Source organism: Alternaria dauci, chromosome 9 (assembly GCF_042100115.1).
Source record: "Alternaria dauci strain A2016 chromosome 9, whole genome shotgun sequence".
Lineage (NCBI taxonomy): Eukaryota > Fungi > Ascomycota > Dothideomycetes > Pleosporales > Pleosporaceae > Alternaria > Alternaria dauci.
In genome coordinates, this window is record NC_091280.1 from 1,258,828 (window position 1) to 1,280,238 (window position 21,411).

Genomic DNA, 21,411 nt, shown 5'->3' on the forward strand with positions numbered 1-21,411 from the left:
AGCATCGCAGTGTGGATGGTAGTATAATTTGATCTAACAATAGAGTATATGTATGGGATATCGACAAACAATACAAATAGAACGCCAGTACCTAATCAATCACACTTCTATCCGAATAACGCCGCCTCACCATTTGCCCTCCAATGGCAAATCTCTGCTCGAGAACCCTACACCAATACCGAACTCGCCATTAGGCAGCACCCAGTTCTGCCTCTTTACATCCCAATAACTCAGATCTCTTCTTGTCACCTCGAATTGCACAAGCTTTCCGGTATTCTTCTCTAAATGTATTTTCTCAAACCCTCGCAGCACACGGACGGGGAAGTCGACAGGCTCGCCCGTCTCATGATCCTTATAGTCTTGTGGGAAAGCAATGTAGAGTTGGACTACTGACGAGCCGTCGACTGCTCCAGCGTTTTCTAACGACGCTGACACGGTCAAGAGCGTAGTGTAGAGATCGGGGTTGCCGCCTGGACCACCGCCTGCCTCGCTGAGGGGAGACGGCGGGGCAGGGTTCTTGGGCTCGGATTTCTTGATGCCCTTTATAGAGTCCAGCCATGGGTAAATGTATCGCTCTACCTGATTGAAACCTTCAGGGAAAAGCACAGACTTGGGATCTGGTAGGTCTGTGGAGTAAGTGGGCGGTATCAGGCCAGCAGGTCGAGATTTGGGAAGAGGTGTTTTCGCGCTCTTCTCTTCAATCAAGAGCGAAGATAGCTTGAAATCTGTGTACGAAAGACCATAGCCGAACTCGAAGCGCGGGGTGATGTTCTGTTTGTCAAAGTGACGGTAGTCGATGTAGAGACCCTCCGAGAAGTTCTGCTGAGGCGCCAGACCGTCAGATGGGCTGGGAAGGTACTTAATCTTGCTGCCTGGACCATAGTCATCTTCCTTCTTGGCAATGGTGTAGGGCAAACGGCCAGAGGGGTTGGCGTCGCCAAAGAGGATGTCTACAATGGCATTGCCGGACTCGGTTCCAGGTAGATTAGCGATGACGACGGCTCTGACGTTCATGATGTCAATGAAGTTCTCGAGAATGACGGGTCCAACAGTGTGGATGACAACCACGACGTCGCCCATGCCTTCTCCACAGTCTTTAGCAACGTTTTGAATCAGTTTGTCGCCGCCTTTTTGCAGATAAAGGTCGTTCCTGTCGCCGCGTATGCTTCCGTAATGCTCGTAACCTTCACCGGCGTCGGAGTTGGCGAAGACAATACAAAGATCCTGATCTACAAGGATCTCTTTCTGGTCAGGAAGCTTATTTTCCAGCCAGTCAGTAACGTATACAGTCTCGTTGTCGAACGCGTCCCGAATAGCAGACAAGGGCTCGACTAGATACGAGAAGTTCACCGCGCCAGATCCCCATCCTGATGCTAGTGTTCCTTCGTCGCAACTTTGATCAGCGCAATGGTTGATTCCTTCATGCGGGAGACGTGCATCTTCACCAAAGATACCAACACGGAACTTTGTCTTGGCCTTGCCGCCAGTCTTCCAGCCCTTACGGTCCAGGGGTAGCGTCTTGTCCTCATTCTTCACCAAGACGGTGCCTTCGGCAGCGATGCGACGCACCAGGTGGCTGTGTGCCTCTTTCCCTTCTCCTTGCGCGTTGACATACTGGTTTACCACGCCCATCTCATGGTTTGATGGGCTGCCCTCGTGAAGCTTGCCGACCTTGTCGTTGGTCCATGAAGAGAAGTTCGGCCCGTCGTTGTCCCACTTGTCCTGCCCCACTTGATACCATGATGCCACGATTCGAGTAACCATGTCGTCGACGCGATCGATGGGCACGCTGCCGTTGAGAACCGCCCGCGTGAGCTCAGGACCCCATAGACTGTTACCCTTGGCCCATCGCAAGCCATCCCCTGGCATTGTCATGTCCAAGCCCGCAAGAGCACTAGCCACACCCGAACGTTGTGCCAACCAGTCACTTTGGATGAAGCCCTGGAAGCCGAGCTCATCTTTCAGAACTCCGTTGAGCAGCTTGGAGTTTTGACACGCATAGCTCGAGTTGACCTGGTTGTACGAGCACATGACACTGGTCACTCCAGCTTTGACGGAATCGGCAAATGGCCATGCGTAGATCTCATGCAGGGTGCGGTCATCGATGTTGCTCGAGATGGCGTTTGGAAGGCCCCACTCCCATGCCTGTCTGAAGTGCTCTTGTTCGTTACCGATATAATGCTTCGCGGTAGCCATGACCCCCTCCTCTTGTATGCCCTTGATGGTTTGCGCGGCTGCGATGCCCTGTAGAACTGGATCCGATCCGAATCCTTCCCAATTCCGGCCACCAGCTGGCATTCTCCCGAGAGGGCCCATCGCAGGACCGAGCAGGACGTTGACGCCCTTGAGTCGTGCTTCTTTGCCGTGTGCCTTTCCACGGAGGTACATGAGTTCCTTGGACCATGTTGCGCCGGTGGTGATGCCGGCAGGGAACGCGGTGATGTTGTCGGCGAATCGAATGCCCAGTGGGCCGTCCTGAGCACCTTAGTATAGTCCTAGTCACACGTCGATTGTACGCACCTGCAGACACAAGCTGGGAAACTTCAACCGGTCCACGCGCCCAGTCTGGCCGACACAGAGGTCCATGCTCCAGCCTGTTCCCGTTGTGATGTTGACCTTTTCAGGCAGCGTCATCTGCTTTACCAGTTCCGCAGCCTTCTTGTAGCTCTCCTCCCATGCCTTGTCAGTACCACCTCTGGGCGACGGATACCACGGCGGACTCAGTCCATCTTCAGGCACCGAGACCTTGTATGCCCATATGCCTCCTGATGCCAGTATCAGGACCGTGGCGGCGATGAACACCAGAAGCCAGCAGCAGCACCGCCCCGGCGCACATCGCGACTTTCGCTGCTGTGTGGGGAACGGCGCCGCAGACTCGTTGTCTCTATACGACGCTTTCCGGACCTTGAGATCGCCAGCGCTCTTTTTGCGCCTGATCTTGCTATCGAAGGCGAGTGGGTCGTGTTCTTCGAGATCTTCTAGCGTGCCGGTGGATTCGGAGGAGAAGCGCGTCGGGGTTTCGACGTCGTCGACGGGGTCATCGATTCTCGCGTACTTGCCACGACGCATTTCGTGGGCTTCGTAAGGCGCCATGATGGCCGCGAGTCTGTTGTTGAAGCGAAGCAGAGAAGGGGCTGGCTATGGAAGATGCAGTGTACGCCTCGATCGGCGCGGCTATCTGTGGCGGCGCGAGCGTGAAGCTCTGGTTATCTTGAGGCTAGCATTGAGGCGCGGCTGTTCTCTGACAGGCAACGGGTTAAGAAGCGCGGGTAATTGTTGGATAGTGTTCGAGGCCAATAACGTGTTTGTAGGACAAAAAGCACACAGCAAACGCAGCCGGAGTCGTATAGTTGGAGATGGGGGTTTCATCGGGCTTACTTCAGCCGCGATGGCGTCTCGTGCCTGGCTAGGCGTCGATCTAGCTCCCGCCGCGCTTGCAGTGGATCCTCGCCGAACCACTCCCAACTTGCTTGCATGCCATGTCAGAATTTCTAGCTATGTTTGTTGATCGTTTCATTCATCTACTGCGAAGCTGTTCATAGTCTTCGTAAACTTCCCCGTCGTCTTCCCAAGACATCTACGCGACCTGATCCAGTATACCCTGAAGGTTAATCGACTTTGGGCGCTCGATAGGCAGACCCAATGCCCTGTCCCAAATGAGCTGTGCGAGCGGGCCCAGACCACGGCTGACACCGAACGTCGCAGTGTAGTAAAGGGTCTCCTTGAAGCCGTAGTGGTGGAAAAGGACACCGGAGGACGAGTCGACGTTGGGGAAGGGGTTCTTGGTCTACAGTGTGTCAGCAGTGGCTCGGCGTGTTGGACATGCCGCATCTTACCTTTCCGTGCTCCTTGAGCACATCCGGCGCAACCTCAGAGTTCTTCTTGACCAGCTGGTATACAGGGTTTGCTGCGATCTCGGGTCGGGCATTTGCAAAGTCCATGAGGGCTTCGAATCGCGGGTCAGGCTTTCTGAGCACAGCGTGGCCGTAGCCAGGAATGACACGTCCAGACTTGAGTACGCTCCAAAGGTACTCATTGACGTCCTTGTCGCTGAACTTCTCGCCGACGACCTTTTGCATGTCGAGGATGAATCGCAACACCTCTTGCGCAGCCAGGCCATGCAAGGGTCCTGCCAGACCTTGGAGACCAGCACTATAGCTCAAGAAGGGATCGCTGAGCGCAGATCCGACCAAGTGTGTCGTGTGCGCGGAGACGTTACCACCCTCGTGGTCACCGTGCAGAGCAAGGTACAGCCTGAGAAGGTCTTGGAACCCCTCGTTCTCCTTGCCTGGCTTGCCCAACATGGCAGCAAAGTTGTACGACCAATCCTGGTTCAGATCGATCTCGTTCGGGAGGGCACCTCCACCACGGTATGCGTTCTGGTAGATCTTTGCAGCGATGGTAGGCAGTTTCGCGAGGAGACTGATACAGTCATCGAAGGTAGGCTCCCAGTAGTCGGCCTTGTTGATGCCCTTCTCGTAGGCCTTTGCAAACTTGGACTCGTAGTTCAGTGCTGACACGGCGCATGCGAACTGTGTCATGGGGTGGAGATCTTTGGGGAAGTCGTCGAGCATCTTCTCGACGAATTTGGGAATGCTGCCCTTTTCAGCGAGCTCTCGGGACAACGCACGAGTTTGCGAGACCGAGGGCACTTCGCCTGTGAGTAGGAGCCAGAACATTGCCTCGGGAAGCATCTCGGTGCCGGAAGTGCCCTTGGGCAGCACCTTTTGGCAATCCTTGATGGTTTTGCCGTGGAAGCGGATGCCCTCGTTTGCATCGAGCACTGATCCTTCCCAGACCATGGCCTTGAGACCTCTTCAATCTCGTCAGTGCATGTTTACATGACCGCTTGAGTATCATACCTCATGCCACCTAGGGCATTCTCGACCTTGACATCTCCAAGCTTCTTGTCGGCATGCGCTTTGACTTTCTTCAAAAGTTCGCGCTTTGCAGGCAGAACCTTCTTGAACGTCTCCTTGAGATCCGGCTCCGAGGAGGAAGAGTAGCTACATGCTTGCACTGCAACGAACCACGCGTTAGGATCATGACATTTGGACTGGATGACCTAATTGCATACCAGAGACAAAAGGACGCGCCTATAAATCAATTGTTAGTTATTTGTGTATCGTACGTGATCACGCGTTGTTTTTCGAGCTTACCTTGGCAGCCCGTAGAGCTCTAGAAGCTGATCGCGCACTTAATGCCATAGCTCGGTTTACGTGGGGTAGATGCGGGGAGAGGAGTTGCACTCGTTAACACAGAACGTAGAACACAACAAGTAGTTCAAGACAATGGCGTTGCAGACTTCGCGAGCGACAAGCAAAGAAATGTTCACGGCAACTTTCGGCAATGCAACTCAACTCCACCAGGCACGCATGGTCCGTTGATGCGAGTACAGAGGGGCAGTTGGACGGCGGCTAGACAAGGGCTACGGACCTCGGTAGTGACGTCGGTGACGGGGAAGGGGAACCCTGGGGCAGCGTTGCCGCAACCACGACGCGAAACTCACTTTTTTACGCAACACGGCCACTGACATTGCTAATTACATGCAAAGGAATCAATTGGATGCGAATGCAGAAAGGCGCCTGCAATAGACATCATCTCCGAGTTCTCTCCGACTTGCGGATATTTTTCCGTAAATAACTGGTGACTAACTCTTGCCGCCATCCTGCTCAGATACAGAGCGAGCTTCTGCTGACCGCAGTCTCTCCCATTTACGTACGCCTACAATGTTCCGAACAGTATCACGCTCAGTCGCGCGCCAGAGCCGAATGTCAAGAGTCACGAGCCGAACACCACAACTCCTACGACCCCTCTCTACCACCGCGTGTCGCATGTCAAACTCGCCACTCAGGAGCGTTGACCCCCCAGTATCGACAGCACTCCCCGGCGATGCCTTCCAGCTGCTGCCTGAAGCTTCGAAAGCGGGCCAGGCGGAAGATGCGCTCTTCGAGGAACAGGTCCAAGCCGTGAAGGACTGGTGGGCGTCACCACGGTACAAAGGCATCAAGCGCCCATACTCTGCCGAGGATGTTGTGAGCAAGCGGGGGTCGCTTCAGCAGTCGTATCCCAGCTCACTGATGGCGCGGAAATTGTTCAACCTCCTGGAAGAGAGGGCGGCCAAGGGCGAGCCAGTACACACCAGTGCGTTTATCCTAGTCTGTATAGATAGCACAATGACTGATCATATGTCTCCAACATCCAGTGGGCGCAATTGACCCCATTCAAATGTCTCAACAAGCTGCCAACCAAGAAGTCCTTTATGTCTCTGGATGGGCCTGCTCCTCTGTCCTGACCACCACGAATGAAGTCTCGGCCGACTTTGGCGACTACCCTTACAACACCGTACCAAACCAAGTGCAGCGCCTGTTCAAAGCTCAGCAGCTACACGACCGCAAGAACTGGGATGCTAGGAGGAAGATGAGTGCAGAAGAACGAGCAAAGACGCCTTACTTGGACTACATGCGGCCAATCATTGCTGATGGTGATACTGGGTGTGTAAAGATTAGTCTCGACGTCTGGAAGAAGAACTAACTTGCCACAGCCACGGAGGTCTTTCTGCCGTCATCAAGCTGGCAAAGCTCTTCGCTGAGAACGGAGCTGCAGGCGTTCACTTCGAAGATCAATTGCACGGCGGCAAGAAGTGCGGACATCTTGCAGGAAAAGTGCTTGTTCCGGTTGGAGACCACATCAACCGCCTAGTAGCCGCACGATTCCAGTGGGACATGATGGGCTGCGAGAATCTGGTTATTGCGCGCACAGACTCGGAGAGTGGCAAGCTCATCTCCAGCGCAGTCGACGTGCGGGATCACGAGTTCATCAAGGGTGTCACAGAAGATACTGAGCCGCTGGCTGAGACACTACAGAACATGGAAGCAGCTGGCGCACCAGGCAAGGAGATTGACCAATACGAAGCAGCGTGGGTCAAGAAGCACAAGCTCGTAACCTTCGACGAGGCCGTGGTCCAACACCTTGAGAAAGAGAGTGCATCTCAATCAACCATTGACTCATACCTCGATGAGATGAAGCAGAACCCCAACTATTCTCTTCTCAAGCGCCGGCAGGTCGCGGAGAAGTACACCAAGTCACCCGTCTACTTCAACTGGGACATCCCACGTACACGGGAAGGTTTCTACCACTACAAAGCTGGCGTCGCCGCAGCAACAAAGCGCGGCAAGGAATACGCTCCATACGCTGACCTGCTCTGGGTCGAAACTGGTGATCCGAACGTCAAGGAAGCAGCGAGATTCGCAGGTGAAATCCGCGCTGACTACCCGGGCAAGAAATTCGTGTACAATCTATCGCCCAGCTTCAACTGGATGGGCCAAGGCTTCTCTGAAGAGGCGCTCAAGTCGTTTGTCTGGGATCTGGCAAAGCATGGATTCGTATTCCAGCTCATCTCGCTTGCTGGCGTACACTCGACGGCTACAATCACCTGCGAGCTAAGCCGGGCGTTCAAGGACGAGGGTATGCTTGCGTATGTCAAGCTGGTGCAAGCAAGAGAGAAGGAGCTGGGATGTGATGTGCTCACGCACCAGAAATGGTCCGGTGCAGGCTACATTGATGGCATCTTGGGGGCGATACAGAGTGGCAGCTCGGGCAGCAAGAGCATGGGTGAGGGAAGCACCGAGACACAGTTTTAAAGCAAAAACTTAGAGTAGCATTACAAGAGACAATCGCAGCGTTCAAAGGCACCGGACCAGTTCACAGCGATGGGGCTTGTCAGAGCTGATGCTCAGGTGTTTGACCAAAGAGGAAAGGCGGAACCTGGGGCTCTTGCCTCGGTCCAGCCATGTTTCCCGAGCAATCCATCACGACGGTCGGAAGCGCGCCTCCGCCCATTTCGCGTCTTCTGCAGCCCCCATCTGCTCGACTTTGGCTTTCAAAACAACTGTTGATTCCACGCACAATGTCCAACAAGCCGGCGATACCCGACTGGCAACGCGCTTCTGCCGATGACGCTGCAGCGTCCCCAGAGCCCGAACAAGCACGCGCGCAAGACGCCGCCGAAGCGCCAACACCGACCGAAGACGACATCCAGGGAGAAGATGGGGGAGAGCAGCCGCCCCAAGGCTCAGAGCTGCTAGAGCAAGCATCGCGCTTCCTTGAGGATGCTACGATCCGCGATGCGCCGCGAGAGAAGAAGGTCGCATTCTTGCAGTCAAAGGGTGTGCGCACAGAGGACATCGAGACTTTGCTGGGCAAAGAGCCACAGGAGAACACTCACACAGATCTCGAGGACGTTGGGCAGCGGGCGTGGTCAGCAGTGAGCATACAGCCTCCCCAGCTGCAGAGAAACGATACTGACATCCGCAGACGCCATCAAAGCCCGCAGAGGTATCAGAAGTGACGTCTCAGGCACGCGATACTCCACCACCTCCACCGCGCGAGATACCCCCCATCGTTACCTACCCAGAGTTCCTTGCGAATACCGAAAAGCCGCCGCCCCTCATCACCACCCAGCGCCTTGCGACAACCGCATACGTGACAGGAGGCCTCATAGCAACCATGTATGGACTTTCAAAGTACATCATCGCGCCCATGACACACAGCCTTGCCGAATCGAGACAAGAGTTTGCATCACATACTCACGAGCAGCTGAAGGAGCTGAACTCGAGACTAGGCAAGGCAGTGTCTGTTGATCCCGCGAGCAAAGTCAAGGCAATCGCAGACGCTGCAGACGATGTCTCAGAAGCCGACTCCGACCCTACAGAACTGTACCATCGCGATTACGGCACCCAAACCACACCCAACCTCTCCCGTCGACCCTCTACGTCGGCTGCAGATCCCCACCCCACCGTGACAGCGCAAGAGAATCGCCTCAAGATTATAAAATCACGTCTGCAAGAGCTGGACACGAACCGCACCAATGACGGCAAATCGCGAGATGCGCTGAGGACCAAGGTGTCGGACCTGACCACATACCTGACTGAGATGGACTACAAGAACCAATACTATCCCAGCATGGGCCGCTATGGATCTAGCTTTACTTGGTCTGGTTCAGGCGGTACTGCACAGAGCGATCAAATGGAGGTGCTGAAGAACGACATCAGAGCTGTCAAAGGTGTCTTTTTGAGTGCAAGGAACTTTCCAGTGGGTGGAAGGGGCGCACCGCCGATACCTGCTAGCAGAGTAGGTTCGTAACGTGGTAATTTGGTCAAAGGAATAGAATAAATCGAGCTTTGCATGAGTACGTATCAAGATCAAAATATTGCTGTGCATAGATGCCGAGTCCTTGTCCACAAGATGGAGCTTGTCACGTTCTATAATGATACTTGACAGCATGTTGGATAGTCGAAATACTTGGCCTTCCTCGTTCACACTCCTCGGAAGTGCGGGTCCTTCTTCGTTAGGGTATGGCATTGGACCATCATAGCCCCTGCCCCACTATACGTCATAACCAAGCAGCAACATCTCACCCTGTTATGTACACCTGCACTTCGCAATCACTTCACGAACTCTGAAACCCTACTTCGGCATACTATCAACTATCATGTCGGGGTGGGCCTCCAAGTTGACCTCCTTGGGTCACTCTAAGTCGGAGGACAAGGATGAGACATCACTTACGACGCTCCTCAATGCAGACCAATGCGCGGATTTGACCTTCTTGATAGCAACCATCACGGCATCCATGCGGAAGTCCTTGGTCGATACTTTCACCGCTGAGGAATTCCCACTCGATCCAAAGACTGCCAAATCAGAGGAAGAGGTGCTGCAAGCCGCACCCTCCAATCTCGACGAAGTCGATGTTGCGAAAGAAGACAAGATTAAGAAAGAGAGGGAAGCACGCGAAGAAGACGCAAGAAAAGAGCTTGCGCAACCTGAAGTGCAAGAACTGAAGAAGGAGATGCTCAGGTACTTCGACGGGTGGCGAGGCAACGTCATCAGCAGAATCGGTGAAATAGTCAACTCGAAAGAGAAGGCCAAAGAACAGACACGCCAGGTTGGAGGCGACGAGGTGGAAAAAATTGCGAAGAAATCCGAGAATGGTCTCAAGAGTATCAGGAAGCTTGACGAGAAGGACGAGGATGAAGACAAGATGTTCATGGATCTCTATCCCCCTGTACCCAACGCCCTTACTCGCTTGGAGGAGAGCAAACGCGCCCTTATACTACACTCGCTAGTACTCATACTCCTAAGTCTGGAGCACTACTCGGCACATTCTCGCGTCCTGCTTCTCTACCTCACCAGTTCTCTCAGGTTGAGTAGAGCTGTTCTGAAGAAAGATGAGGAGACGGTCGCCCAAGGCCTTCTAGAGGCAGCATCTCAGCAACTAAATGCTGACGAAGAGACGAAGCAAGCTGCCGAGAAATCACAGGCCGCTCGCAAATGGAAAGTTGGCCTCGCTGGTGTTGCTGGTGCCGCGTTGATTGGTGTAACTGGCGGGCTTGCTGCACCACTTCTTGCTGCAGGTGTTGGAAGCGTGATGGGAGGCATCGGTCTCGGTGCTACAGCAGCCGCAGGGTATCTGGGTACTCTGGCTGGTTCTTCTGTCCTTGTTGGTGGGCTGTTTGGCGCTTACGGTGCGAAGATGACAGGGCGGGCCATGGACGACTACGCCCGACAGGTCGAAGACTTTGCCTTTATACCGATTCACCGCACTCAGGACCCGAGACATCAAGACAACGAGTCTCGCCGCCTCCGCGTCGCGATCGCAGTCTCTGGTTGGTTGCGTGCCCCCGAGGAAGTATCAAAGCCATGGAGATACATCAGCAAGGGAACAGAAGGCTTCGCACTTCGCTGGGAGCTTGAAGCGCTTCTCAAGCTCGGACATAGCCTCGAGACATTCGTGACCAGTGCTGCTTGGGGCTATGCAAAGAAGAAGATCATTGAACAGACTGTCTTCGCTGCGATGACGGCTGCATTGTGGCCGCTGGGCTTGCTCAAGATTGCCACTATGCTCGACAATCCATTCTCGGTCGCGAAGTATCGTTCTGAGAAGGCTGGCGAAGTTCTTGCTGAAGCACTCATCAACAAGGTACAAGGCGAACGGCCGGTCACCCTGGTGGGTTATTCTCTCGGTGCACGCGTCATCTATTCCTGCCTCCAAAAACTAGCAGAGCGTAAGGCTTTCGGTCTTATCGAGAATGTGGTTCTTCTCGGCGCCCCTTGCCCCTCTGACGTTGCCGACTGGCGGCGCATCCGCTCTGTAGTAAGTGGTCGCTGTGTCAACGTTTTCTCCAAATCAGACTACATCCTCGGCTTCCTCTATCGCACCTCTTCCATGCAGCTTGGTGTCGCAGGTCTACAGCCCGTCGTTGGCGTACACGGGATACAAAACGTCGATGTCAGCGATCTTGTGGACGGCCATCTCCAGTACCGCTTCATCACCGGGTCCATTCTTCGGAAGATTGGTTTTGAAGACGTCGACATCGAGGAGGTGGAGCGTGCCGAAACCGATCTGGCAAAGGAGAAGAAGCAGGAAGAAGAAGAGAGGAAAAAGAACGAAGGGAGCAGGGGAGAGGGTGATGAAGAGAAGGAAAAAGACGAGATGGAGCAGGCTGTGCAGAAGAAGCAGGAGCAGAGTTGGATGCAGGTCACGCAGCAAAAGATGCAGGGCTTGGATATTGGTGGGTTTGTCAAGGGTCTACCGGGCAAGGTGGCGCCAGGATACGGAGCAGAGAAGGCAGCGCAGGCGCACACTGGAGATCAAAAGGAAACCCAGTCGTAATCCGATGTTGATGTGGTTCTGGGAATGGTTTCGGGTCGAAATTATATACACTAGCCTCGGGTAACAACAGAGGCGATTCTTACAATTCATTCTTGTGATGGTTCCACAATAGGAATAGGCATTGCAAAAACATCAACTTGAAAGCTTGAGTACACATGATCAGGTGCAACTCTAGGCCAGCACGTGGGATCAGTGTATCCCTCCGTTCATGTGAAAGCTTTCCCCAGGTTATGTCCTAATGCGGTTAGGCGATTTGTGGGGAAGCCGAGGCATTCGTTCACATGTTGCAGGTAAGGCTTGCTTGCACAGCGTCACCTTCTCATGATACACTGACCTCACCAAACCTTACAACCGGACGCGCGCGGCTTCCTGCACCTCACCGGCCTGTTGCGCAACCGTGTAGACCGTCCGTCGGACTATCGCACTACCAACTTCCACAGTCCAACCTACTGAGCTCGTCCGTCAACAACGACCACGCCACGACGCTTTGCGCACGGCGTCAACCTCTTGCAAAACGCCAATGCCTCGTCCACGGTAGCCATGGCTGTCTTTTCAAAACCTCTCTCTTCCCACCGCCTGACCAGCGCGTCTGCCAAGGCCATCGTCAATGACCTCACACGTCTGTATCTCCAACACCGAACACGCATATCACGCGCCGTGTACCTTACCCTCTTTGTCGCCCTCATAAATCGCATACGAAATGCCATCGCCGAACAAAAGGCCGCTTCTCTACGGCGTGCTTCCCAGTCAGCGAACAAGACAACTGCAGGCGCGGGCGAAGCAACAGGCAGGAAGAAGGCAGAGCTGAACAGGGAGTTCTTCAAGAACCTGCTCAGACTACTGAAGATATGTATACCCGGTTGGAAGAGCAAGGAGTTTAGGCTTCTGATCGGGCACAGTATCTTCCTGGTGCTTAGGACCATGATCAGTCTGTATGTCGCCGAGTTAGACGGAAGATTGGTTAGTGCGCTTGTGAGGGGCAAAGGAAGGGACTTTCTCCTAGGACTGGTATGGTGGATGGCTGTGGCTATCCCGGCGACGTTCACGAACAGTATGGTATGACAACCTTCTCACCCTGCAGCCAAAGCACAAGACGCAACGGGAGCCGAAGACATGCTAACAAGCCTAGCTCTCCTATCACCAGTGCAAACTCTCCCTTCAATACCGAACACGCCTTACGAATCACATTCATTCCAAATACCTCTCCCAGATGACCTTCTACACGCTTTCCGCCCTTGACGACCGCATCGCCAACGCCGACCAGCTCATCACGGTCGACGTCTCCAAATTCTCCAACTCGCTCGCGGAACTCTATTCCAATCTTGCCAAACCTGTTCTAGACATTATAATCTACAACTACTCGTTATCGCGGAGCGTCGGCGGCGAAGGGCTGTTCTTCATGAGCCTGCTTGTCCAGATCTCGGCCAACGTAATGAGGGCGCTTACCCCACCGTTTGGCAAATACGTAGCAGACGAAGCGAGGCTAGAAGGCGAATTCAGGTTCCAGCATTCTAGGTTGATTGACTGGAGCGAGGAGGTGGCGCTGTATGCAGGGCATGAGGCGGAGAAGGATACCCTGGATAAGGGATACTTTACGCTAATCAAACATGTCAACCGGATACTGAGGAGGAGATTCTATCACGGAGTCATGGAAGACTTTGTGATCAAATACTTCTGGGGTGCGCTGGGTTTGCTGCTTTGCAGTGTGCCCGTGTTCTTCAAGGTACCGGGCACGGGCGGCATGACCATGGGGGATCGGACGGAGAGTGAGTGCCCTCAAACCATAATACCCTTCGTCCGGGATGCGAGATATTTTTACTGACAATTGTGACTCCCACAGGCTTCGTAACCAACCGCCGAATGCTCCTCATGTCTAGTGACGCCTTCGGTCGCGTCATGTTCTCGTACAAGGAGATTACCGAACTCGCCGGCTATACCTCACGCGTGTCAACTCTCCTCGACGTAATCGATGACATCCAAGCCGGCCATTTCGAGAAGAAACTCGTTTCTTCAGCCGACATCGAGGAAAACGCAGCTGTTCTGCGCGGTCGTGGTATTGTGACTGAAGGCACCGATATCGAGTTCATCGATGTACCTATAGTATCTCCGAATGGTGATGTACTCGTTCGGGCGCTTTCCTTCAACGTAAAACCTGGAGATCACCTACTAATCGTAGGGCCAAACGGATGTGGAAAGAGTAGTCTGTTTCGTATCCTTGGCGGTCTATGGCCTGTATATGGTGGTAAGGTACGGAAGCCACCATTCGAAGACATCTTCTATATCCCGCAACGACCATACCTCTCGCGTGGCACGCTGCGCCAACAGATCATATATCCAGACTCGCTGCATGACATGCACTCCAAGTCGATTACCGACAACGACATTCTTTCTATACTCGAGACCTTGAACCTTGAATCCCTTATCGACCGCCCCGGTGGCTTTGATGCTGAGGCGCAGTGGGAAGACGTGCTTTCCGGCGGGCTCCAACAACGTGTTGCTATGGCGCGACTTTTCTACCACAAGCCTCGGTACGCCATTTTGGACGAATGCACAAGCTCTGTTACCCTGGAAGTAGAAAGAGTCATGTACGAAGAAGCGAAGAGACTGGGCATAACCCTTATGACGGTCAGCCACCGGAGAAGTCTCTGGAAGTATCACACCAGGATACTGCAGTTTGATGGTCAAGGCGGCTTCTATTTTGGAGGGCTCGATGCGGAGAGAAGGGCGGTACTTGAAGAGTAAGTGCATTTTACCTTGGTCTAGGAGTGGTTCTGCGCCTTGGGCGAAAACGCGTACTAACATACCGGCAGCGAGAAAGAAGATATCGATCTGCAGCTCAGAGCTGTTCCTGATATTGAGCAAAGGATCAGGGAGTTGGAAGCTTCGCGATAAGTGGTGATGAATACGTGGTGGAGCACATCTTCCGAGTGCGGTCATGTCGAAGTTGTAGGGCATTGTGTGCATGCGTACCATGCATGGAACAGAAGTACATGGAATGATGTACTATAACGAGATGCCATCGCTTGTTTAGAGAACCGCGCGACCTGCAGCAATTCAATGCATATGTATATTTGAGTAGTAGAGAACCTATGATCTGATCAGTGGCCAATACATCGTTGCGACGACATACCTAAGTGAGACTGTACCTGCCTCTGACCATCGTTATCATCGCGCCAAAAGACTTTACGATATTTCCTCTAGTCATGGGATGAGCAGCTCAGCTCTGTATGGGCGAGTGACATATGCGGCGAGTAAAGTGATGGGCGAGTGACAGATGTGGCAAGCAGTCGAACACACGATGACCGTTGCCTGAGAATATGATTACCGTTTCCTGCGATAAGAAGAGGACACATTGCAGACAGATGTCATCCAGAGTTCATTGCGAAGTGGCATTTGCACAATGGGCTGATTGTACGTCAGAAAACGCGTAGAGTTTGGGTGAATAGCGCGCTAAGACGCGCTAGCGCCGGGTTTGCCCGCCGCGGCCGCGAACTAGTGTTCGTCCGAGCCATCGCCACCCTTAGCGCGAATCATCGCCGCGGATCTTGGCAATCTTCCAAAGTTCATATAAACGCTGCCACTTCGCTCCTCCCTCTCCCATCCACACCACGCGTTCTGCCACTGCTCAATGCTACTTTCCACAACAGCACCACTTTCGAGCCGCTACTTCTGCATAGTCGCGTATCTGCTTCTGCTGCTTTGCACTCTCCAAGCTTTTTCTGAGTCAGTTGCCCGCAACTGCACTCCTCCCCACTCACAGCTGCTCCTCGACGCGTCGAGACTGCTTCACGCCACCACCCAGCTCTCACCTTCTACACCCGAATCTCAGCATCGCTCCTGGCTAGCATTCAGGAGCTATGTCTACGCTGGATATCAAGGTCGGCCAGACGGTCAGGACTACCGGTCATCAGGAGGGCGTCGTCAGATACGTAGGGGGTATTCACGTGTCAGAAGGCCATTTTATCGGAATAGAACTCCCTACGCCTGACGGAAAGAACGATGGCTCACTCCGCAATGAGCGGTACTTTACGTGTGCTCCTGGCCACGGTCTGTTCATTCGGGACTCCAGCATAGCCGCTATAATTTCCGAGGCAACCCCAACCCCGCCCACACCCACACCCCCAACACCCACCCCAAGAGCTGTTTCAAGAGCAAGAGCTCCGCCCCCCACACCCAGGGCTCGGCCTTCCAGTGTAGTTGCTCCAAAGCCTGCTGCAGCAAGAACCACCACGTTGAGCAAGCGACAGTCGGTCGCAGGTCCGTCATCCTCACAGCCACCTTCGCGTGGACCTGTTCGAAAAGCCAGCGTTGCCAGCACATCTAGCAACTCAGCGGCTGAACCCTCCCGCGCACAATTCTCCAGACCCGAAACTTTACGCGGAGAATCCTCTCGCCCCGAATCGTCTCGACCCGAATCATCTCGACCCGAATCCTCTCGACCCGCACCTTCATCATCCAGACCAAGCCTGGGGTCCTCAGTCACTAGTAACGCTGGGAAAGCACCTCGAGATGGCCACGTCGAGAGCCTACAAACAACAATCAGACATATGGAGAAGCAGCATGCGGAAGACCAAGAACGGCTGAGAGAATTTTCGCAAGTTCGTGACGAGAGGGACAGGTTCAACGGTCTAATACAACGCCTGCAGACCAAATGCCAGTCGCAGTACACTGAGATACAAGAACACAAGGAGAGGCTCAAGACCCTCCAACTGGAACTGGAAGCGGTCAACAAGTCACTACAGGATCATGAGGTCGATCTAGAGGATGCTTTAGTCGACAAAGAAATGGCAGAGGAGAGGGCGGACCAGGCTGAGGCGGAGATCGAGTCTCTGCGCAAGAGATTAGAGGAGCAGACCTTGGAGCTCGACATCCTTCGAGACGAGGCAGAGCTGTTCACTACAGAAATGTCGGAGGAGCAAAAACAAGAAGCTGGCTACTACCGTCTCCAGCACGAGAACGACCGCCTGAGGGAGGCATTGATAACACTCAAGGAGATGACGGAGGAACGCGAGCAGGATTTCAAGGCCAGAATTCTCAGCCTTGAGGTCGATATTTCACAACTCGAATTCTACCAACGGGAGAATAGCACACTTCACGAGCGCTTGAACGCATCCGAGAACCTCGTCGATCACCTGAAACAACAACTGGACGCTGCAAACGAGTGGGAGGACATGGTGGAAGAACTCACTCAACAAAATCAAACCCTCCAAGATAGAATCGCGGAGCAGGACATGGTGGTGCAAGACCTCGAAAACTTGCGGGAACTTAACGACGAGCTTGAAGCTCAGCATCTAGAGCAAGAAGAGGATATGCTTGCAGAGCTCGAGGCTAAGAACAATGAGCTCGCGGAGCAAGCACGTCAGATCGCAGAACAAACCGTCATCATAACCGATCATGAATCCCTGATCTCCAAATTCCGCGATCTCGTCATGGACCTTCAGGCCAGAATGGCCGACGCCGAGTCTTCAAAGAGCATGACGGAGGCCCAGGTGAAAGATACTACCGGGCGATTCAACGAAGTCATGGACCTCAACCGACAACTCCGCGCAGCGACTGTTTTATCTACCACCAGGGAGATTGAAGCAGCACTCATATCGCTGAAGGCAGACCAGCTCGCCGAGCGTCTTGAAATTTGGAACGAGACCGAGTCCAAGGAATTTACCCGAAGCGAATCACTCCAAGCCTACTTGACTACAGAAAGAATTGCCGGGAAATCTGACCTCCTCATCAGTGTGCTGAGAAGCACCAACCGACACATGAGCAACGGTGGCCGCTTGGACGATGCGGTATCCAGGCTTGTCTGTGTTCAGTCCATCGTTTACCTGGAAGTCCTTAAAGATGGAAGCAACCGTCTTTGGTCCGCGGTTCGCGGCTTGTCACTCTCAGACTTTGCCAATGTTGGACCGATATACCAGGAGTTGATCACTGTAGAGCAGGTCCTTGACCAAGGCCTAAACGCCTTGAAGGCGGACACTATCAACTTCGAGGAATTTACTGGATCTCTGGAGCGTTCTACCAAAACCCTTGACGCGATCCTTTCCAGCCACCAGGATATTCTAGCTGGTCGACCGGAAGGAGAGATGCTCTCCCTATTCGTCTCCATACATGCTCGACTTGAGCACATAGCGTATATGTATGACCTCGCCACCTTCGTCCTCCAGAAAGTCCCAGATGCCATACTCCACGAATGTCAATACACGCTGGAGCACTTCAATACTCCTCTGGATAACACACAAGCTGCCCTTACGGCTGCCGCAAAGTTGCTGCGAACTGTGCAAGCTCTCGCCCAGGACCACATGTATCCTCAATTCCCCTATGGTCTCGACGAGGCCGTCAAGTATGACGAAGCGTTGGCGTCGGCTGCTGGAGGTATCGCAAAGTTTGTCCGCGGTCTGATCGAAGAGGTCGCGAAGTGCACCAGTCTTTCGGACAATGACTCAGTCTCTGCTCGCGAGATCGCCGAGATCAAGTACAAAATTGATGACCTCGACAATGACCAGTGCATCGCCTTTTATACTGCCGGACTGAACGGCCTGACTGCTCATCTCCACGACTGGTCAGACCGTGCTGGTTTACTGGCCAACACCAAAGAGATCGAACACGGTCCTACGCCCTGGGCTCAGAAGGCCAAAGAGGTGGAGGCATCGCGGAAGAAGGACGACGAAGCAATCCGCCAACTACAAAGTCTCACGGCAGAACATCGCGCTACAGTCCTGAAGATCCACGAGCGCGAGCAAGTTATTGCTACAAAGGAACTCGAGATCGAACATTTGTCAGCCAAGATCAAGGATGCTACCAGCAAAACCGAAGGCCTTGAGGCTCTGCAGGAGGAGCTCGAGAGGCGTCATAATAAGATTATGGAGCTCCAGGCCGTGGACCGAACGCAGATGTTGGAGATTGAGTCTCTCAGAGAGCGCCTAGCCAATGCGGACGAGCCTTCACGCCACGATATTGAACTCACCATGGAGAACACAACTGCTCCAATTGAACAACCTCGAGAAGAAGAGGACCCACTGAACGTCCCAGGCAGGGCCAAGACAATGTTTGACGCTCTTGTCAACGAGAATCATTGGCTGCGCAAGCGCGAAAACCGCGTTGCGTTCGGGTGTAACCTAATGGAGTTGTTTGCCAAGATGGAAACGGATCGATCCGCTGCCATGCGCAAAGAATCAATGGCCATGACCAACGCTATTTTCGAGCAGGCTTTCTACGAGCGAGCCTGCCTCACCGATGACGACTCAGAGTCTGATGAAACCTCTTCAGAAGCATCGAGCCATGTCCTCGAACAGGAGAACTTGACATACCACATCCAGAACACGCAAGGCCCTGCCAGACCTAAGATGTCGGCTGTGGAACTCACGGGAATCAGCCTGGGTTGGGAACAGCTCGCCCACAGCCATAAGGTGGCACTGGAGCAGGCTGAAGAGGACCTCATGAACATGTCTACAATTGATCTTGACGACGAGGACTACGAAGATCTGTCATTCGTGGCGGCACATATTTAAAACATTATGAGGAAAGAAGGAAGGATAAAAAGAAGGGGGAAAGAACACGATTTCGCATTCATTATTACACACGCCACGGTTTTGGGATTTCAGTCCTGCTTTAGCTGTGGACCAAGAGCATCGCCAGTGGCATTTTCAGCATTGGCGTTTATTTTGGCTCTTGTTGCTCATGTTTTTGAGCGTTGGTGTTGTTGGGCTAGTTTGGTTTGGTTTGGTGTTTTAGCGCGACGATACCCATGGGTTTGCATTCGTTGCATCAGTGTTTTTCCTTGTTTGGTTTCCATAGCATTTGCAGGGTACAGAGAGACATTATGACATGATCAACTTCACCCAGTTCTTGTCTATCGTGAACTCCTCTGTAAAGCACTGCTAATCAACTGTTCCCCATTGCGGTGGCCCCCCTTCAATCTGTCTCACCTCTTTCTGTCGCTTGACATTCCTCTCATAGTGCTCTTCCTTCTCCTTCAGCATTCTCCTCTCCACAGCAGCTCTATGCTCGAGCTCCAGTTTGCGCTGCTCAATCATCTTGCTTTCTGCCGCCATGGCCTCCCTCACTTTCCTCTCCTCTACACTTTGTCGTGTAGCAGCAGCATCGCGCTCTTGTTCTTGCAACAAATTATGCCAAGCCACTCTTTCTGAGCGCTTCATACGCTCCGCCTCTCTCACCCGCTGGACTTCAAATTCATGCTTCTGCTGCTCTAGGGTGGTGTAATGCTGCGTTGCCTTTGTCTGCAATGCCAGCTCCACATCTTGGCTCTCGTGTTTCCTCCTCAATACGTCTTTATGATTGGTCTCTTCGATCGTGCGGCTGTGCTCGAACTTCTCCTTCTCGTGGCGTATGTCGAGTTCGTGCTCTTTTTGTTTGTCGACCAGTTTAGCTATCGAAGGTGGAATGCCGGTGGCGCCGACAGGCTGGAGTGCCGATGAGGAGTAGTAAACTGGGCGGCAAGCTTTGTCGCGCAGAAGTTCGAGAAGAGCTTGTTTGACAGGGGCGCGAGCAGGTGTAGCTACGAGTTCAACGTAAGAGTACGGAGAATAGTGGAGGCCTGAGGCTGGGTCGCAGTAGATGTGTGCTTCGTCATTGAGATCTTGCCATATTTCTGTTTCCAACAAGGCTTCCGTGATGGGGAGAGCGCTGTAGGCATTGTCTAGCGCAAGGATGACGGTCGACTTTTCGTTGCGGGCACGGAATTTGTGGTTTGCGCGGTTACGCAGAAGAAGACGTAGAAGCTGGCGAAGCTTTGAGCGATGTGCTGATGTGGTGACTGTTGCTTTGAGGCATAACTCTCCTAAAGCATTTCTGCCACCATGGAGACGGGAAGGATAATTCGGGTCGTGTGCATGCTCCAATAACACCCTCACGACTTCGATATTGAGTTGTCTGACCGCCTCGTGTAAGCTTCCATCATTTCCTAACACGTGCGGCGCTAGTGCCTTCACCGTGGCCTCCCCGGACAAACTGCTACTAGCGTAGTACAGTGCGGATTTATTCCATGCATCTCGAAGATCCGCATCCGCACCCCGCACGATTAGTGCATTTACTATCTCATGACGTCCCTCGCGGGCGGCGAGCATCAACGCCGAAGTTTCCGAAATAGGAGAAACTCGGTTGACGGATACTCCAGCTTCCAGAAGCACGGAGATGACGTTGTCCGAAATGCGCTTTTGGGGTTGTGCTAGTGCCCACAGGAGTGCGGGGACGAGTTCGGGTCCGCTGGACGAATGGATAACCATGGGGATAGTAATCTCCGCGTCCAGACCGTTTGTCAACAACAGTGTGAGCAGCGCACTATTGCGTGGGTACACAGTCATGGCGGTAATAAGAATCGGTGGCTTGTTATATCCGATACCGAGTTCTTCAAGTTTGCAACCGTGATCGAAGCATGATTGTATTGCGGCAACGACTACTTCGTCTTGAAGCTTAGAACTCAACAAGGCTGGGACAACAATGTTGAAATTGGGGTTGTGACGCATGAGCTTTTCAAAGATGGTGTGACTGTGCTCTTGTGCTGCAAAGACGAAGCATGATCCGTCGGCCGTGTTGACATCGGCGTGACTTTGGAGTAACAGATCTACCCACGAGTCCGTATACTTACTGTCGTGGTTGTTTTCAAGAACCGATCGTAGAGCAGCGTCGATAGCAGATTGTTCTACTCCACGGACCAGTAGCTCTTTTGCCATTTCGCCAATGTTTTCCTTGCTCCCGTTCATTGACAACTTGTCGTTGGTGAACAA

The 21,411-nt window shown here is 53.3% G+C and overlaps 8 protein-coding genes across 8 annotated transcripts; 5 read left to right on the plus strand and 3 right to left on the minus strand.

The window, feature by feature from the left end:
* Positions 1-126: 126 nt before the first annotated feature.
* On the minus strand, positions 127-3,093 carry ACET3X_009104 (uncharacterized protein; the record flags this gene model as incomplete). Its single annotated transcript, XM_069455262.1, has 2 exons — positions 127-2,475; positions 2,521-3,093. 2 exons carry the CDS (start codon positions 3,091-3,093, stop codon positions 127-129), a joined length of 2,922 nt encoding a protein of 973 aa, XP_069303181.1.
* Positions 3,094-3,577: 484 nt separating this feature from the next.
* On the minus strand, positions 3,578-5,207 carry ACET3X_009105 (uncharacterized protein; the record flags this gene model as incomplete). Its single annotated transcript, XM_069455263.1, has 5 exons — positions 3,578-3,787; positions 3,837-4,815; positions 4,863-5,019; positions 5,078-5,096; positions 5,160-5,207. The coding sequence occupies 5 exons, from the start codon at positions 5,205-5,207 to the stop codon at positions 3,578-3,580; spliced, it is 1,413 nt and encodes a 470-aa protein (XP_069303182.1).
* Positions 5,208-5,516: 309 nt separating this feature from the next.
* On the plus strand, positions 5,517-7,676 carry ACET3X_009106 (uncharacterized protein). Its single transcript, XM_069455264.1, has 3 exons — positions 5,517-6,144; positions 6,206-6,494; positions 6,545-7,676. The coding sequence occupies exons 1-3, from the start codon at positions 5,730-5,732 to the stop codon at positions 7,641-7,643; spliced, it is 1,803 nt and encodes a 600-aa protein (XP_069303183.1). The 5' UTR covers positions 5,517-5,729; the 3' UTR covers positions 7,644-7,676.
* A 233-nt stretch (positions 7,677-7,909) lies between these two features.
* On the plus strand, positions 7,910-9,144 carry ACET3X_009107 (uncharacterized protein; the record flags this gene model as incomplete). Its single annotated transcript, XM_069455265.1, has 2 exons — positions 7,910-8,266; positions 8,317-9,144. The coding sequence occupies 2 exons, from the start codon at positions 7,910-7,912 to the stop codon at positions 9,142-9,144; spliced, it is 1,185 nt and encodes a 394-aa protein (XP_069303184.1).
* A 308-nt stretch (positions 9,145-9,452) lies between these two features.
* ACET3X_009108 (uncharacterized protein) lies at positions 9,453-11,766 on the plus strand. Its single transcript, XM_069455266.1, has one exon. It carries the CDS (start codon positions 9,494-9,496, stop codon positions 11,669-11,671), a length of 2,178 nt encoding a protein of 725 aa, XP_069303185.1. The 5' UTR covers positions 9,453-9,493; the 3' UTR covers positions 11,672-11,766.
* Positions 11,767-11,986: 220 nt separating this feature from the next.
* ACET3X_009109 (uncharacterized protein) lies at positions 11,987-15,057 on the plus strand. The gene is made up of 4 exons (XM_069455267.1): positions 11,987-12,727; positions 12,801-13,437; positions 13,512-14,409; positions 14,482-15,057. The coding sequence occupies exons 1-4, from the start codon at positions 12,212-12,214 to the stop codon at positions 14,561-14,563; spliced, it is 2,133 nt and encodes a 710-aa protein (XP_069303186.1). The 5' UTR covers positions 11,987-12,211; the 3' UTR covers positions 14,564-15,057.
* A 1,161-nt stretch (positions 15,058-16,218) lies between these two features.
* Positions 16,219-19,176, plus strand: ACET3X_009110 (uncharacterized protein; the record flags this gene model as incomplete). The annotated part of the gene is made up of 1 exon (XM_069455268.1): positions 16,219-19,176. The coding sequence occupies one exon, from the start codon at positions 16,219-16,221 to the stop codon at positions 19,174-19,176; it is 2,958 nt and encodes a 985-aa protein (XP_069303187.1).
* Positions 19,177-19,545: 369 nt separating this feature from the next.
* Positions 19,546-21,387, minus strand: ACET3X_009111 (uncharacterized protein; the record flags this gene model as incomplete). The annotated part of the gene is made up of 1 exon (XM_069455270.1): positions 19,546-21,387. The coding sequence occupies one exon, from the start codon at positions 21,385-21,387 to the stop codon at positions 19,546-19,548; it is 1,842 nt and encodes a 613-aa protein (XP_069303188.1).
* Positions 21,388-21,411: the final 24 nt, after the last annotated feature.

Excerpts from the sequence above, each read along its gene's own strand:
- ACET3X_009109 (XM_069455267.1), top strand. The coding sequence starts at position 12,212 with ATGGCTGTCTTTTCAAAACCTCTCTCTTCCCACCGCCTGACCAGCGCG. Across the intron at positions 12,728-12,800 it reads CGACGTTCACGAACAGTATG|CTCTCCTATCACCAGTGCAA; the intron begins GTATGACAACCT and ends TAACAAGCCTAG. Across the intron at positions 14,410-14,481 it reads AGAAGGGCGGTACTTGAAGA|CGAGAAAGAAGATATCGATC; the intron begins GTAAGTGCATTT and ends ACATACCGGCAG.
- ACET3X_009106 (XM_069455264.1), top strand. The coding sequence starts at position 5,730 with ATGTTCCGAACAGTATCACGCTCAGTCGCGCGCCAGAGCCGAATGTCA. Across the intron at positions 6,145-6,205 it reads GGGCGAGCCAGTACACACCA|TGGGCGCAATTGACCCCATT; the intron begins GTGCGTTTATCC and ends TCCAACATCCAG. Across the intron at positions 6,495-6,544 it reads ATTGCTGATGGTGATACTGG|CCACGGAGGTCTTTCTGCCG; the intron begins GTGTGTAAAGAT and ends AACTTGCCACAG.
- ACET3X_009108 (XM_069455266.1), top strand. The coding sequence starts at position 9,494 with ATGTCGGGGTGGGCCTCCAAGTTGACCTCCTTGGGTCACTCTAAGTCG.